This window comes from Diabrotica undecimpunctata, chromosome 4 (genome assembly GCF_040954645.1).
Source record: "Diabrotica undecimpunctata isolate CICGRU chromosome 4, icDiaUnde3, whole genome shotgun sequence".
In the NCBI taxonomy this organism is placed as follows: Eukaryota; Metazoa; Arthropoda; class Insecta; order Coleoptera; family Chrysomelidae; genus Diabrotica; species Diabrotica undecimpunctata.
The window spans coordinates 135,057,294-135,076,759 of NC_092806.1; the positions used below are offsets into that span (position 1 = coordinate 135,057,294).

The 19,466-nt window shown below is 31.3% G+C and overlaps 1 protein-coding gene across 1 annotated transcript; it reads left to right on the plus strand.

Moving 5' to 3' along the window:
* The first annotated feature begins 368 nt into the window (after positions 1-368).
* On the plus strand, positions 369-14,225 carry LOC140440088 (gamma-interferon-inducible lysosomal thiol reductase-like). Its single transcript, XM_072530361.1, has 4 exons — positions 369-524; positions 12,339-12,476; positions 13,329-13,529; positions 13,871-14,225. Exons 1-4 carry the CDS (start codon positions 456-458, stop codon positions 14,156-14,158), a joined length of 696 nt encoding a protein of 231 aa, XP_072386462.1. The 5' UTR covers positions 369-455; the 3' UTR covers positions 14,159-14,225.
* Positions 14,226-19,466: the final 5,241 nt, after the last annotated feature.

Here is a 19,466-nt window from a genome sequence, read left to right on the forward strand (position 1 = left end):
TTTCATGTTATTAAAGTTCTACTTTAATAACATGAATATTAAACGTTAATATACTTATATTGTTTTTCACCGTACCCTCGACAGATGCAAATTACAAATGATTCATTAGATTTATTTTTATGACAATTTATCTCTAACAAAGTTCAAAACAGCACTGCAGCTGAAACAAAGAACAACTGGTTAAAATTGTAATTACTTAAATTGTGATCCCCCACAATCACTAAATAATAAATTCAGTATTATCTCAAAAGATAAAAACGCATTTAAGAAGATTTCGTTGAAATTTGAATATCATCGTTGTAATTGTTCCATATTCTGTCCTTTGTGCTCAAGTGTTTATGTCCTTTATTATCGTAAAGATTATATTCTGATCACTATCATATACATCTAATACAAGGAAGTAACAGCTCAATATACTATAAAAAGGAGTATTACTGAAGCATTTACAATATTACATGATGATGTTCCTGTCAAAATTGCTAGTGTTCTTCGCAGCCACTGTGTGCGTGTCATCCAGCGTGCAGGTAAAATATAATTCAATATTTTCAAAATTCTTATGGACTTTCGTATAATTTAATTTATATATATATATATATATATATATATATATATATATATATATATACAAACAACACAGTTTATTAGGGTTGCAGTCAGAAAATTGGCCGATATGTTAATGAAACACTATTTTGACTTTTTGTCTAGCTTTCGGAATGGTTTTATTCCTTTTTCAAGACACTGTAATAAGAAAAATATGTAAATATTTATAAAATATCACAATTCTTCAGTGCAACTTACTAGTCGTTAAGATTATTTATAAAAAAATTGACACTAAACATTAATAACACACATATAAAATATAAAATAATGGGCAAAATACATTCTAGAATTTTTAAAATTTAGGTAAAGATAGTAAATCTTAGTTTATGGCATCTTTTTCTGGTGTGTTTTAACTCTGACATATATATATATATATATATATATATATATATATATATATATATATATATATATATATATATATATATATATATATATATATATATATATATAGATAACGAAAGACACTCTTTTTGTTTTTCTTTAATATGTAATTTAGGTTTTAATAGTTTGTTACGCCACTGTCAAAATACTTAGTCTTATTTAGCTTTCAACAGTGACTCTTGTCTTGCCATTATTAATTTTTATTACTGCCATATATGCCATATATACAAAATATTTTCAATCATGAAAAATACAGGCCACAGCATCTTTTCAAAAAGTAAAAATAACTTTAACAAAAATCAATTCTAGTGCAAAGTGCTCACACTGAAGTCTCAAATGTCCACAACTGGAGTTTTATTGGCGCTTTAGAACAAATCTTAGAGAGGGTAACTACATCAAATAAAAAACAAAAATTTGAAACCTATATTAAAAAACAAATACCAGAAAAATTCGTAATAGAAAAATTCACAGGTAAAATTGTGGACGTTTTACAATGGATTGAAACATTTAAAGGTGAATGTACTAGATTAACATTCAATCAAAACACCGATAAAATCGGAATCCTAAGATTATTTTTAGGAAAAATGGAAAAAAAAAGTTTTGTGGCACATATGCAGACAAAGGGTGGACTCCATTAAGCTATAGTCCTTTTCCACCATATTGATAGCACATTATGTATGCAAATCCTAAACAGGTCAAAAAACCATAGGCGTCACCTTATACTTGTTTTGAAATAAATAAAAAAAATTAATATTTTAAGATGCCGTCAACAATTCATTATCTTTTAAAAAATCTTCTGTAAAATAAGTGTCCACTAATCTCACTATACCTTTTTTGTGCGTAAAAAACGTCGGTATATATGCCACACGATTATTGTTAATTATACACGGGTGATTAACGAGAGAATTTAATGTTTCACGAAATAAATTAATGTAAACAGTAATTTAAAGGTGATTATTGTTTTCTATACAAGTTATCGCCTGACACAAAAAGAATACCTTCTTTGAACGATTACCTGGAATTACTGATAAGGCTTCACTAATGATAGTTTAAGTAGTTTTTATGCCAAATTACAGCTTATGCCAATAATATAAATTAGAAATTGTTTGCATCTTCCATTTAGTTTGTAGATGTACATTGTTCATGTCTTACCTACCTACGTTTTTGGTGTCGATATTTTGTTATTTGCATTTAAAAATGACGTCGACAACAGATTTTATCCCGGTTAAGTGTAGTTTTAAAGGTGCCTTCAGTCTAAGAAAGAAAAATATAATATTAAATGTACACGATGCACTTGTACATCAACGCCCTTTAAGTAATGTTCGTGAAATCGTTAACATGTGTTCAAATATGACAGGGGTTGGAGAAGCAACAATTTATAGATTCCTAAACGAAAGAAAAGGAGGAACCGTTTCATCTCCCAAGAAGAGTGGAGGGAGTAAACCCTTGGAAATTGAAGAAATACATAAAAACATGATAAGACGCAGCATCCACTCATTTTTTTTAACAAAGAATTTCCAACATTGGATAAAATCCAAACATTAATTAGAGAAAACGAAGAGTTTCCAATCATAAGCAACAAGAAATTATGGGGACTATTGAGAGAGATGGGATTTCGTTGGCAAAAGAATAGAAGAAAATCCGTTTTAATTGAAAAAGATTACATTGTATGTTGGAGACGAGATTATCTAAGAACTATTAAAAAGTACCGAGAAGAAGGGAAAACAATTTTTTATTTGGACGAGACTTGGCTAAATGAAGGTCATACTGTACCATATCTATGGGTTGATACAAATGTGAAAAGTTCCCGTCAGGCATTCATCGAAGGTATATCTACTGGAATAAACAATATTCCCGTTGGAAAAGGACGCAGACTCATAATAACCCATATTGGAAACGAATACGGTTTTGTCAATGGTGGATTATTAAGTTTTGCCTCAAAATCAACCAAAGATTACCACGAGGAAATGACTGCTGACGTTTTTAAAGAATATTTTGAGCAAATGTTGGATTTAATTCCAAAAAATTCTGTCATAGTCATGGATAATGCTAGTTACCATTCAAGACTAGCAGAAAAATTGCCAACAACGGCGTGGATAAAAGGAGAGATAATCGAATGGTTGGATAAACACGCAATTGAGTACAAGGAGAATTCGACAAAAAAGGAATTATTACCTATTGTAAAGCAACATAAAGCAGCTTATAAAAAATATATAATTGATGAAATGGCATTAAACCGTGATGTAATTATTTTACGTTTACCCCCATACCACTGTGATCTGAATCCGATAGAAAATATATGGTCTCAAGTAAAGGTTGAAGTCGGACGCAACAACAAAACTTTTAAATTAGGAGACAACAATTATTAGAACATTCCTTATCAAAAGTAACTCCAGAAAATTGGAAAAATGCTGTTAAGTCATGCTCACAAGGAAGAAAATAAAATGTGGAATTTGGATAATATGACTGATGCAATGCTGGAACCGGTTATAATTAACATTGGAGTTGAAGATTCCTTAGATTCTGAAGAAAGCAGTGAATCTAAAATGGAATTTGATTAAAATAATATTCATTTTTTTACAAATCGGCCCCTGTTACGGCCATATATAACCAATAAAATAAACATCTTACATTTCTTGCAAATTCATTAGTACCTGTTAATCTCCATCACTCCGACACTGGCAACTTTATTTAGGGATTAGTAACCCTCAAAACTATTGTATTCTATTCTGCTTCAACCTTTATACCTGGTGGGCATACTCAATTTAAAATTGTTTTCCTATATACTTCTGTAAACTTGTTAACAAATATCTATTTTTCATTGAGTCACCCGTACCAACAGTTTAGGGATTCGCATACATAATGTGCTATCAATATGATGGAAATGGACTATATACCATTTAATTGAGATACATAAATGTTTCTTTATTAAAATATCGTCTTAAGCAAAAAAGACTTCTACAAATGAACCAGTTGTTAGATACAAAAATTATTACTGATTTGATAGCTATTGGACAGAATTGTTAATTATATAGCTGACAGAATTGATAGACACTCAAGAATAAACTGAAGATCACTTTAATGAAATAAAAGGTCTAGACACTTCATAAAAACAAAGACGCCATGAAAAAAGAAAAATCGTATTTTGAAAAATAGAAAAAAAATCTTATGAGATTTGTGAAAAAAGAAAAAGTTGGACGTTTTCATCCCGAATCAGGTTGCTGGTTCAGAAATAAAAGTGGAATTATAAAAAATCAAAAATTTTGGTGTCAGGTTGGCTGCCTTTAGTCTCCTTGTGACTGTCCAAACGCTAGTAACCACACCTCAGACCTCTCTAAGCTCTTCTTTGAGTTTAGCACCACTCAAATGTCGATTTCTCAGGGATTTCGGTATAAGAAATCGATCATCTCTCTCTATCGACTAACGATACATTCGGGACACAGCAGATTGGCGTAAATTTAGTCGATTTACCACGGCCCTTTGGCTCAGGCCTTCTCTCAATAATGCTACTGCTTGAGTTGCGTTGACGGATGTGGTATCCATTTGTAATGCAGTTGCGAACGTAAGTGACTGATGTATTAGTGGGAAATTGATGCGTATGATGTTAACCGAACGCGTTAAGTCAGTGCGTGTCGATTTCAATGAGTCAAATTCTGACCCCCTCTCTACGTGTTGCATTATTTATTTGTAATGCGTCATCCAATTCAACAAAAACCAAAATTTTTTCATTCTTTCTTAACTTTCTTAACTCATTCATGACGTTAATGATTGTATAGTCGCCTCGTATTTCGGTGAGACTGTGTAAAAATATATTTATCTGTAATAAAAGCAGACAATAAAAAATAAAATAAAAGTACTCTACCAGGAGTAGTTATTAACTGCAAAATTATCAATGACTAAGATGTATAATAATACAAAGTTTTAATATTCTCATCGATATTTACATTTAGATGAGCCTGGTAAAATATGTACAGTCGCTCAGATAAAGTTATCATCGATGCATTCTTTGCGTAAGATAACAATTTTTGCCTGAGCAACCGAAACCATAAAGTAGTTTATCCCAATAAAATTCGTTTCGACCGTCCAGTGGTTTACAATTGGGTAGGCAGGTATAATATTTTATATTATTTTAAACTTTATTTTTAAACGAAATATTGTTTATTTGGATGAAACCTGGTATGGTATTCATGACACCGTGAAAAAAGTTGGACGAATAATAACAAAAAGTGTTCTAATTCATTACCGCCCAATAAAGGACAGAATTATAATTTTACACTGCGGTGTAGAAAATGGATGCATCGACATTTATTATTAATATCTGTAAAAAAAATAAAGACGTGAATCTAGATTATCATGAGGATAGGAGGGTTCAATTTGTGAATCATGGTTTGAAAAATCTATATATATATATATATATATATATATATATATATATATATATATATATACATATATATCGCACAAGAAGTTCGAGCGTCAATTATAATGCTTTCAGCTATCAATATGATGGAAATGAAGTATAAAAAAAGTTCAACTCAGGAACCATAGATGTAAACGTTTAATGTTTTTTTTGAAGAAAAAAACAGAAGTTAGTTTTTATAAAACTAACTTCTGCAGCTGAAGAGCCAGCGGAACCCTCTAATCAATTGGAATATCTTTACAAAGCCGTGTAGTAAAATGTAAGCGACATTTTCAATACCTCTCTGATGATACCATCCAAACATATGCTGAAACATGTTTATGAAGAATTGTGTTCTAAATTGTCTAAATCAGAAGCAATTGTAGAAACATATTTATCAGTGTCCAAAGCAATCTGCTACAAGACTATAGGAGAAACATCTTACCTACATGACAGGACAGAGAATTATAATTTTACACTGCGGTGGAGAAAATAGATGGATCGATGATGTATTATTAATACCTACAAAAAAATATTAAAGGAACCTCTTCTTCAGAGATTACCTAAATATAGTGTGATTATCATGGACAACGTATCATATTATTCAAGATTAATGAGAAAATTCCAAATATTACTTGAAACAAATTACAAATTCAAGAATTTGTTTGAGAAAGATTTGTACTTTGAAGCATCATATAGTAAAAAGGAATTGTTGGAAGTTGTTGACAGTAGACAGTACCAGAAGGAATATGTTGTTGATAACTGTACTCGCAGTAATGGGCATACCGTGCTTGGTATGCCCAGTATTACAATTACTTCCTCCTTACTATTGTAAATTGAACCCAATAGAGTTAATATGGACACAACTTAAAGGTAATAGAAAAAGAAGAAACGTGGCTCCTAAATTTTTGTCTACTGCTCTCCAGTTAATTAGAAGAGAAGTCACAAAGATCACAGCAACCAACTGGAAAAGTGTAATCAAACATGTAATCGCAGTGGAAAATGACTATGTTAAATATTTACCAGCATTAACCAAATGAACTATAAATATAGAAGATACAACTGATACTAGTGATAGCAGTGATTATGAGTAGATTATTAAGTTCTTATTTCCAACTAGGTGTTAGTTGAAACCTTTATTTTTATTGTAATTGTACAAATTCTCGTTTTGCTTATATATCTTTGAAAATAGAGTACAAATACACTTCATGATAGAACAAAAACATACAACATAATTTAATTTAAAATAATCAAAGTACAGGTTAAGTTATTATAAAATACCTGCTAGATATATAAAAAAGATGTTCATAAAAGTTTTAGACCTATTACCCATTTTTAAATTATTGAGATACTAAGTCTTCTCTCACACGGTGTCAAACCAAAGTTGTTAATAGAATACGCTGTATATAATTTAAAAAATTAATTCTTTATTTTTTTTATTACAATAACTAAGTTATCAGGGATAAAATGTGATCATAAGTTTTAAAACTTATGAGCAGTTGTGTTATTAAAACGTTTGTATACTAAAATACTTGTACATAAAAAATTTATTTAATTGTATGTGATAATTACTTTTATTAACAATGTTTTATAGGTATTGTTATTTTACAATAAGTTCTATTTAGCCGAGTCGATTAGTGTTATCACTTCCTAGATATATCACAGAAGTTAACAACACCAATATTTTTTATTTAAACTTTATAGAAAATGAAACTTTTTCTTAAATAAAAATAAAAACTTTTATTTAATTAAAAATTAGATATCTACGCTACTGTTCAATAAAGTAGTGGTAACTCTAACAGTGTTGCCATTTTAGTAGTATTTTACTCCTCTGGTTCCTATAAATTTTCTCACGAAATTACGTGTCGACTATACACTAAATATTTTTAAATTTACACTTTTTAGATTAAAACAGGCGACGTACTTTCGCAAAATAATTTTGAGTCGATTATTTTGCACTCAAGTGTAGATAATGACAATATTCCTAAATATAGACCCTTTAGAAATAAAATGATTTAGATTTAAATCAACAATCAAAAATTGAGGAACTGATTAATCAATACAAATCAGTATTTTCTGAAGATAGATATGATGTAGGCACTGTAAGGGATTACAAAGCTTATATTGACTTAATAGTAGATAAATACTAAATAAAAAATAGTTTGTTCATATAACATTTTTTGACATTAAAAAAAATATAACATGTATATATATATATATATATATATATATATATATATATATATATATATATATATATATATATATAAAATTGTTATGGGTTCATTTGTACCCAAAAGTACTTGGACATTGCACTTCTGACATTTTCATCTTGATTTTTCTGTACAATCGGGGTTTTGCATCTTAAAGGTAAGTGTAGCTATGTGTGCTCTGGAAAATGTCCAATATTATCAAATTGCACCTCAATAAAAGATATAATTTCAATGTTTTTGCGTTTTGCAGCTACTACTGGACTAGATGTATCGCTTAAAAGTCTTCCCCGTTCCCGGGGAACCCTTCCCGGGAATTTTATATATGCAATAAATTAATAAATCTTTTAGCAAAAGCTGCTATCGCTTTGTTGAATTGAATAGCCAAATATATGGCCTACAAATTAGTTAAACTGCCTGTGCTCTAATCGGTATCAATAGAGGATTATGACGTAATTTCAGCATCCCTGCTTCTTTACACACTCGGGCTGATACAAATTCAAACTCGAAAAGTCCGTTGATACCGATTCGAGGACGGAAACTTTAACGAATTTGTGCTCCTTGACCATATATTTGCATATTCAATATATATATATATATATATATATATATATATATATATATATATATATATATATATATATATATATATATATATATATATATAGAAATGTAGCCATAAGCTCTCTTACTATTAAGAATCAGCAGATTCCGATATCCGACGTTATAAATAGGAAGAAATCAATATTTTTATTATTATTGTAATTATTATGTTTCAATAGTCAAGTTTAAAATCATTAAATGTAGTAGTTTGTAGAATTTCTCAAAATTGTAACTTTTATTTTCGAAATAAAGATTTTTTTTGGGAAACTCAACGTTGAAGAAACATTTCTGGCGCTGCGAACAGGATATTTCATACAGAAAACATAGTCGTTTCCTGGTCAACATTAGTTTAATGAAATCCTGAAGAACCTATTAAAAGAGAAAAATGTATTGGAAATCAAACACGATCATCCTTGCGTAAGTTTTTCCTTTCTTTACCATTGTTTATGAGCATTTATTATTTTAATTGAATTCTTAAACATTTACATTGAATTTATTATTTATTGTTTATTGAATTTATATTATTTATAACATTTTACTTTAACGAATTTTTTATATATATTTGTATTTATATTTTTACATGTTTGCATATATTTTATGAGTACATTGAATGATATTTCCCAAAATAGTATCGAAAATTTAAGTTTACTATTCGACAATTTAAATTTAAAAATAAAAAGAAATCTACAAACCCCTAAATCTAAGCCTGCATCTAAATTACGTTCCAAAATGCCGATGACCAATAGCGATATTGCTAGCCTTTGCTCAACTCTGCCCGAATTCTCTTCTGGAGACAACCTCTCCACCTTTATCAAAGCAGTAGATAATTTAATAGTTTTCTTAGGCACCCAAGATTTAAATCCGTCCCAAGAATTTATCTTAAATTCCCATATCTCGAATTAAAGGAGAACCTAGGAATTTCTTAAACTATTCTAATAAAACCAATTGGACAGAAATTCGTCCAGCGTTATTAACTAAATACGGAGACAGACGTTCCGAAGACATATTAGTAACACAACTATCCACCACCGTCCAAAAACATAGTGAATCCTACGACAATTATCATCAGAGAATAACTACAAATCTGAACGATTTACTCCAACACATCACCCTAAACGATAATCCCGCGACAGTCACTTTTAAAACTCCATACTTCAAAAACATTGCCCTCAAAACTTTCTGTACCGGAATCAACGAGCCTTATTGCGAATACTTATCGCATTTTGAATTAAATTCCCTAGAAGAAAACCAACAAATAGAATGCATAAAGAAATATCACGTAGAAAATCACAACGGAATAATTGAAACTTACAAACACTTAAAACAAAAATTTTATTGGCCCTCAATGCAGACAACTATTTCTAATTTTATCAATAAATGCGAAATTTGCCTAAAAAATAAATACGAACGACGCCCTTATAAACTTCCCCAATTAGGACCGTTGTTAGGTCAAAAACCTTTTGATATATTACATATCGATCTATTCCACTGCAATAAAAATCTGTATCTCACAATAATCGATTCTTTTTCCAAATACGGTCAATGCTATAAGCTCACCGACAAAACTTCGATTTCCATACTAAATAAATTAAGACACTACTTTTCCCACCACAATTATCCAAAAAAGATTGTATGCGACAGCGGCACCGAATTTAATTCCGCAGTCATTAAAGAATTCCTAAATATCCACAAAATCGAAATACATTTTACAACAGTAAACAATTCTTCCTCAAACTCTCCAGTAGAGCGCTTTCATTCAACTCTTATTGAAAAACTTAGGACCTTACAAGCCCAAAATCCAAATGATTCGTTAGATGATATTCTAACACACGCCATTCTTATTTACAACCAATCAATCCACAGTTCCACAGATTATTCCCCTTTCTCAATTCTGTACGGACCCTATGCAGAAGAAATACATTTCGACTTTGATCTTCCGATATACGAAACATATAATCAAAGACATAAAGAAGAACTCCAACCCTTTATTGCAGAACTATATAATAAACAAAAACAAAAAAGACAACAACTTTTAGATAGACAAAACGAAAATGCCGAAGATATTCCGGAAATAGACCTTACAAAATCCCTATAAGTTTCTAAGAAAAAACATAAGTCCAAATTACAAGCCCCTTTCTCCACTATTCATCCAGAAACACAAGACAAAACAAAAATAATCGGTAAAACAGATAAACAAAATTTAACAAGCACTCACCTTAAATATGTAAAACGAATACGAAAACATGTAGACAAACCTACTCAAGACCCAAATTTTTCACAGGACAATCCTCGCCCTGGTCCATCCACTCAGTATTCAGGAGATTACGAATAATGGTTACTATGCTGAAGAGATAGGCAAATCAAGAGAAATCTTCCACTATCACAGACATTTTCTTCACATTCCACTAGACAAATTATCCGACAGTATTGACGCTAGTCCGACAAGCTATTTCAAAGATCACTTCAAAAATGCACCTCTCTCGCTACTGTACTCCCAATACACCCACATACAAAAACAAACAAAAGACGATCTACACAAGATTACGCGAAAATAGAAACGCGGACTTTTTAATTTTCTAGGTACAGCCATCAAATACGTGACTGGAAATCCAGACGACTCTGACTTAGACTTGTTAAAATCACACATAATCTCTTTAGAAAATAAACAAAATGAAATCATAAAAAAATTTAATAACCAAATATCTTATGGAAACTCTTTTAACACGAGATTCGATAAACTTTTAGAAAAACTAAATTCTGATAATTCAATTCTCATATCTGCACTCAACAAATTATCAGCTGATTTTGACAGCTATATATATATACAGCTATATATAATAAATCTCCAAAATATAAACGAATTTCTAATGAAACTTATAAGAACCATTACTTTATCTGAACTTAATATCTCTAATATAGAATTATTCACTTTAAAGGAAATAATAGACCTTAAAGAGAACCTTCTCAAAATTTATCCCAGAAATTCAATTCCCAATAGTAATGAACACCCTTATTAACTTATAGAGTCAACAAAAACTTTAGTTTGTGTAACTTCAAATACAATGCTCATAATAATTAAAATCCCTATACTCCATGAAATTCCTTACACTACCTATAAAATCTATCCCATTCTAAACAAAGATCATGTTATGATTCTGCCACCTGCAAGCTACTATACAAATAATAAATGGTTCGACACTTGTATAGGACAAGGCGATAACATAGTTTGTTCCAACTATGTACAATCCAAATGTAACATACCCAATGTAGATAATTGCACAAAAACATTAATCACAGAGAACTTTTTCCAAGAAACCAGCAAAGTCATATTGCTAGGAATAGTTCACCCAATGAGAATCCAGCAGATAGAAATTAATTCAACCAGCCTCTTGATGACAGATGTACCCATAATGATTGAAGGTATCCAATTTAATAAAAAGACGACTCAAGACATTTCCATTCCAAAAATTGTTCCAATAAAATTAATACCAAACCATGAAATTGAAATTGAAAAATTAACAATCCCAGAGACACATGGCCAAATTCAACTAATAGATACCATAGAAGTACTACCCCGATTATCAATAGGACTGAGCACCACTTCTGTTATAATATTTGTAACTATTTTAGCTTTCCTAATAATCTTCCTAATTAGGAAAAGAAAACGAATTTCCAAAATCCTATTTGGAGAAAAATTGCATCCTGCCCAGATCCAGATATTAGATGAGCTGATAGCCGAAGTAACCAAAACTTCGAGGACGAAGTCCCAACCAATGGAGGGAGGAGAAATGTAGCCATAAGCTCCCTTACTATTAAGAATCAGCAGATTCCGATATCCGACGTTATAAATAGGAAGAAATCAATATTTTTATTATTATTGTAATTATTATGTTTCAATAGTCAAGTTTAAAATCATTAAATGTAGTAGTTTGTAGAATTTCTCAAAATTGTAACTTTTATTTTCGAAATAAAGATTTTTTTTGGGAAACTCAACGTTGAAGAAACATTTCTATATATATATATATATATATATATATATATATATATATATATATATATATATATATATATATATTCGTTTTATTACAAACTTACTTTGTTGTGTATTTGTATCACTAACTTTATTTTAAATATTGTTTCAGGATGCTGATCTGACACTTACCCTGTTTTATGAAGGTTTATGCCCTGGTTGTCATCAATTTATTATAAACCAGCTATATCCTTCATACGAGAAATTAGCAGGTAGCTTAAAATTGGACCTGGTACCCTTTGGATGGAGTGTAAGTGAAAATATTTGTTTAAAAACAGACAAAATTAATTTGTTCGTATAATATGGCATATTTACAGCTTTATCTTATATAATATTACAATGTTACGATACCTACTGTTCAGAAAACCAAAACGTCATAAAAAGAATTTAAAATGAGTTATCGATAGCTGTTTGAAGAGACTGCAAACTTACCGTCGGTAGGTCGCAGGTTTAAATCCGGTAGGAACTGGAAAATTTTTTTGCTAAATAAAAAAATTGGGATGTGGATATACGTCTTACATGAGAGAATGCATATTGTAGCATTTTGACGTCATTATTGACATATTGCATATAATATTTGTTTTCATATCGGGTTTTGTTCATATTGGGTTTTATTATTTCACATTTTTATACCTATCCCCACTTTAACCTTTTTTGTCATCTATAACAGTCTAACTATTGTGATATAACTTTATGTATAGCATAATAAGCATATTTTTCATATAGTTTTTAACGGCTCATATTTGTTTATTGAACTACAAGAGTTTAGATTGTGTATCACTCGAACTCCTTTTACATCTGTACGTTGATTTCGTGTTAAAAATAGTTTTTATGATATCTAATTCTTTATTTAGACTTCATAGCCCTTCAATATTGGTGACTCTTTGAATCCATTCTGTTAACAATATCCTTCTATAAAACCACATTGGCAACGATTCAATTTTCTTTATGGGTGTTTTGTTATGTGTCCTTATTTTTTGTTTCACTGTTTTTTTTTTCTTAATATCGGGATTGCCGAGATAAAATTCAATACTACTAATACAAAATGTAATTCTCGAATCTCTATTTGCATATTTTACTAAACTCTCTTTCTTATTTGTAGCAATCTTCACGTAGCGCTGATGGAAAAGTGACATTTACTTGCCAGCATGGTGACGAAGAATGTTATATTAACAGAATCCACGCTTGTGTTCTTGATCAAAACCCATCTTCATTAGACTTCGTTACTTTTATATATCAACATTTGTCTGCCACCAATGAACGTGATCGCAACGAACAAGAAGAATTAGAACTTGCCAAATCAGTAAGTATATTTTCTTTAGCTGAGTTTGTAAAAAGTGAATTTCGAGATAAGGAAAGTATTGCCAATTAGAATATATTGACGATGCTGAATTGATATTTTATTTTAATTACAACTGTGTAAATGTTGAACAATAATCACAAAAGTTCTTTAAAAAGAATTAACCATAACGATTTAAAATTCTGATAATTCGCAAAAAATTTCAAAATATCGCTTTAATCTGAATAAACCAAAAATAATAATGATCCCTTCTTAGTAAACGAAAACTCATTCTATTGACTTGTATTACAATCGTCAGCTCTAGTATAGCTTTAATACTATTTTATTAATTTGATGTTTTGCAGTTGTTGCCAAGCAGCCTTTCCTGGGATAAAGCGAATGATTGTTACCATGGTGAACGTGGAACTGAACTTTTATTATCGTATGAGGACAGACAAGCAAAGCTTAATTCCGAATTACCTTGGGTACCAAATGTAAGATTTAATGGCGTCTATGATGCAGACATAGAGGAGCAAGCTGTGATGGATCTTACATCGACCGTTTGCAACTTACTAAAAGATAATAAACCAGACGTTTGTAAAGATCATGTGATAAACTCTCATCCAAAGATGCTTAAAAATAATAAGTGTTAAATGAGTTATTTGTTCCGGGTAAATTTATTTTTTTGTTATATTTAAGTAAATAATACTTGTAAAACGATTGCTCCTTTTATTATATCCTTATTAATCCTGTACGGCCATTTTTCCAGTTTTGTCCCAGCAAATAATTCGTTTAGGTTGATTGGAATTTTTTTTAAATACCAATTGTGTCAGTATAAATTAAATTGTCAAAAGTTAGAGAAAAGTAGCCAAAACTGACACCTTCTTTGTTAAGACCAACATAATCCAGGTATATGCACCTACTACATACGAAGATATCGAAACTTTCTATTCGGAACTAATGAGTGTTCTGAAAAAACTTCACAAAAACGAAATAAAAATGCTTATAAGAGGCTTGAATTGGCAAATTCAAGCCATCAAATTCATAATGAGGCAAAGTGGGAAAGGGTAGATGTAAAAAAACCATAGGATTCTTTGGACTGGGGGAACGAAACGAACGCGGAGATCGTCTGATCACCTTCGCTGTGGAAGAACAACTGCTAATCACCAACACTTTCTTTAAACTACCAGCTAGGAGATTATATACGTGGAGATCACCGCAAGACACCCAAAGATGACATCATCAGAAACCAAATTGATTACATTATGGTGAATAAAAGATTCAGAAACTCAATAACATCAGCCAAAACATATCCTGGTGCTGATATCGGGTCGGACCATAACCCACTGGTAGTTAACATCAGACTAAAGCTGAAATCAGAGAGTGCAAAAGCAAAAAAATACGATTTAGGACAATTAAAAAATGAAGACATCAGGCACCAGATACAAACATATATAGAAAAAGAATTAAAAAATGCAGACAAAGCTAATGAACCGGATAACGAAATGGCAAAACTACAACAAATTAACCAGACAATCCTAGATAAATATCTTCGCCCAACAACGGTAAAAAAAGAGTGGATTACTGATAAAATCCTAAATATGATGGAGAATAGAAGAAGAGCTGAAAACAGAGACACGTGGGAGTATAAACGAATTGACAAAGAAATAAGAAACACTATTAGAGAAACCAAAAACAAATGGTTGAAAGATCAATGCAGAGAAATAGAATCATTGGAAAGTAGACACGACTCGTTTAATCTCCAGAAGAAGGTAAATGAGGCAGCAGGAATGTACAAACCCAAGAGATCAGGACATATGACTGATGATCATGGTGACCCGGTAATATACATTGAACAAACAAAGAATATATGGAAGAGACACGTCGAGAAGACATTCGATCACGACAGAGATAACAACCAGATAATTATGGAATACGACACCGGACCATCAATCACTCAAGACGAAGTCAAAGACAACTTTCATTCAGAATTTCTAAAAATCATTGGAGACGAAGGAGTAAAATGGCTTACGACAACGTTCAATAAAATCTATGACTCGGGAAAAATCCCAGAGAGCTGGTTAAAATCTACATTTATTGTTATCAGCCTAATAACTAATTATATACTTAATACTAATTATTTGTTATTATCAGCCTAATGAGCCCCATTCTTAAAACCCTCTTAAATATGAGAGACACAGAAGAATTTATCAGAAATACGAGTCACAGATCTCACGAACGCAGTTTGGATTCAGGGATGCGTTAGGTACAAGAGAAGCCTTGTTCGCGGTTCAGGTATTATTTCAAAGGTGCAGAGATGTCAACTGCGATATTTATGTATCCTTTATCGACTACCAGAAGACCAACTAAGAGAAAAAGTTGCAATAAAGAGAGGAGTACGACAGGGCTGCATACTCTTTCTCTTAGAGGCCTTAGAGCATATCGAAGAGGGTATTCTCATAAATGGTGAGCGCCTGAATAACATCAGATATGCAGACGACACCATCCTCTTTGTAGACAGTTTAGAAGGTTTACAGACACTAGTAACACAATTGTGGAGAATCAGTCAAGAATACGGGCTTGATTTTAACATCAAGAAAACAAAGTACATGGTCATCAGTAAGAAGCATATTCCACCTAGTTAATTACAGATAGACCAACAACAAATACTCCAAGTGCCCCATTGCTACTACTTAGGAACCACCATAAACGACCAATGGGACCACTCAGTTGAGATAAAACAAAGAATTGAAAAAGCCAAAATATATTTCATTTCCAAAAATAAATAAATAAATAACATACACCGTTCTTGTATTATTAAATTATTTGTATATAAATATATATATACCGTTTTATTATATATTATTATATATACCGTTCAGAAGAGATTAAGGCAAGAATAGGACAGGCAAGAAATTCTTTCAACAAACTAAAAAAAGTACTCTGCAGCAGGGACATTTCAATTTCTTTAAAGATAAGACTTCTGAGATGCTACGTGTTCTCCGTATTATTTTATGGGTTAAAGGCTTGGACATTAAAGAAAGATGTTTCGGACAGATTAGCAGCCTTCGAGTTATGAGCCTACAGAAGGATATTAAGAATAAGTTGGGTGGATAGAGTCACGAATGTCGATATGTTGAGAAGAATGGAAAAAGATAAAGAGGTTTTAAATACAATTAAAATCAGAAAACTGCAATATCTGGGACATGTCATGAGGGGCGAGCGTTATAACTTGTTGCAATTAATAATGCAAGGAAGAATACAGGGTAGAAGGAGTCGCGAAGGAAACTGCACTTCTGCTGGCCTTTTTAGAGCAGCGGTATCGAAAGTGCGAATTGCCATGATAGTTGCCAACCTTCTTATAGGAGATGACATATGAAGAAGACCATTCTTGTGTGTTTTAGACGCTCAAAGGAAAATATGGCACTTGGAATGTGGACGACATGAGCCGGGCTCTTCAAATATTTCGTAATGGAGACATGGAATTAAATGAATGCTGAAGGCAGTATGGAGTCCCTAAGCCTACCTTGCTCCATCACCTTAAGGGGACCAATGTCAAGGCAAATGAAAAAACGAAGACTTTTTGCTAAGACAGTGTGTTACCAACAGCAGTGGGGAAGGAGCTAGTTGATTACATTTTAAGACTGGAAACGTTGATGTTTGACCTCGTGATCAATGATGTTCGACGGCTTGCATTTCAAATCGTCGAGAGAAATCAAATACATAATTTTAATAAAGAACCCCAAATGGCAGGAAAGCTAGGAAAACAGACGAGATAATTTCATGACAATCGAAAGCTCGTTCCTTGGTAACAGCACTAAGCCGAAGGCTGAGTGCTGTTACCAAGCAACGAGCTTGAGAAATTTGTCATGAATTTATGAGGCATCAATGTCCTAGGGATATTCGGCGGATAATTTTTCGAAAAAAAAAATCATAACTCAACATAACGAAACATTTATTTATTAAAAGTACAGTTAGTGAAAGTACAATTATTAAAATTTAAGTTAACATTAGATTCGTTGCTGTTCTCTACTATAGAAGATCTATTACCACGCATAATATTTATAATCTTGTTGTGGTGTTCTTGAAACGTGACATTTTGAAATTTATTTGGATGAAGTTGTCAAACTCGATCGTGTTGTCATAGGGATTGAAAATTGCACTGAATGCAATTATCAGTCTAATGTTGACATGATTGGGTGAAATTGTTCCACATGACACAAAATGACGAAATTTGAATGGTTGTTAGAACAGTCGAAAAATTATCAATAAAATAAAAAAAAGAAATTTAAAACAGACAGGAAGTCCGATATAATTATTGCAGAATCAATTGTAGACTTTGTTAAAAATGTCAAAACTTCGTAGATTGCAATAGCTTCAGCACTAAATATAGAAAATATGTTATCCATTTTGTAGAAATAATAATTAATATTTTTGGAGGGGATATAAAAAGCACATCCCACACCATACTTGGACTTGGAAGCATCGGTATATATTGCCACTGATGCTTCGAAGCTTGCAAGTATTGAGTTTATTAAGTTAATATTATTGTGCAAATTATCACTAAGTATACCTATGAAGGTTTTATAAACTTTATATTTAGAAACAATGAATTGTAATCATAAAGATCTGACAGAGTTAAGCTGGAATAATATAAATCATTGAGGATATATTGATTAGACTGAAGTGCGGTGCACATTAGTAGAGAATTTTTCTTCGACCAATATTTATTTGGAAGATCTTGTTCATTTAATACTACTATATTTGTATATAGATTACTGTTTATTCTGGATATTTTGAGAAGAAATTTGTCTGCAAGGAACTGCCTTCTTTAATTCAAATGAAGCTTAATAACCTCTACATGAAGAGGTTCAACTGGAGTTGCTTTCATGGCACCAAAACATGCACGTAGGGCTGAGTTCTGCAAGATATCTATTTTGTTTGAAATCTGTAAACTAGCAGAGCCATACAAGATACATCCATGATCCAATATGAACCTGATATAGGCACAATTAAATAGAATAGTAAAGCGGTTTCAACGTCAGCTCTCCACCAAGTAAAGTCTTCCACTTCGGAAATTGTTCTCAAAATACAAACATTAGTAAATTAAACAAATTTTGTTTTTTTGTTCATTTTTCAAAAAATTTTTACAAAATTTGTTTCATTTACTAATGTTTGTATTTTGAAAACGATTTCCGAAGTGGAAATTGAAACGCCAATAAACGTACTTTAACCTTTAAAAAAAGGCAAGATATTTCACGGAGTCCTTAAGGGGAAAATTATAAGAACCTAGGACAATGTGACTTAATTTAGGTATGTTGTTCTACTGAAAACACAAACTTCAGACTTGGGGTAGGAAATCTGAAAACCATTTAATGTTAACCATTTATGAACAACACCAAAGATATCTGTAAGAGAAGCCATAGTGGTATCAAATTTCTTATTTTCAGTATGGGGTCACCTGCATACTGTACGATTTTAAACGGAATATGATTAAAACTTAATTTATGTACATCAATAATGTACAAATTAAAGAGAACAGTGCTTAAAACTGAGTCTTGTGGAAGTGTATTGTTGTTATTTCTTGGACCTCTAATTTTGTTATCAAAGTGTCTTAAAAATATTTTCTATAAGCATAGAATTTAATAATCAGGTTGACTACCTGATTTGGAATATGAAATAATTTCAACATCTTATCTCTTAGAATGGGGAGGCATATATTATCATACGCACTTTCTACGTCTATAAAAAGCGCAGAAAGGTATTTGTTTCTGGCCAAATTATTGTTTATGTCTACCACAAGAGTACTAAGAGCATCTAGAAAACCAACCCCTTTTAAAAAAAAAATTGATTTTGACAAGCTAATTGATTATGAGTTATCCACCGTTTTAGTCTAACTGTGACTTTCCAAAGTCTTCAAAACATACGACATCAAAGAGATTGACCTATATGATTGTACCA

Coding starts and splice junctions, on each gene's coding strand:
- LOC140440088 (XM_072530361.1), top strand. CDS start 456: ATGATGATGTTCCTGTCAAAATTGCTAGTGTTCTTCGCAGCCACTGTG. Junction 525..12,338: donor GCGTGTCATCCAGCGTGCAG/GTAAAATATAAT, acceptor ATATTGTTTCAG/GATGCTGATCTGACACTTAC. Junction 13,530..13,870: donor AATTAGAACTTGCCAAATCA/GTAAGTATATTT, acceptor GATGTTTTGCAG/TTGTTGCCAAGCAGCCTTTC.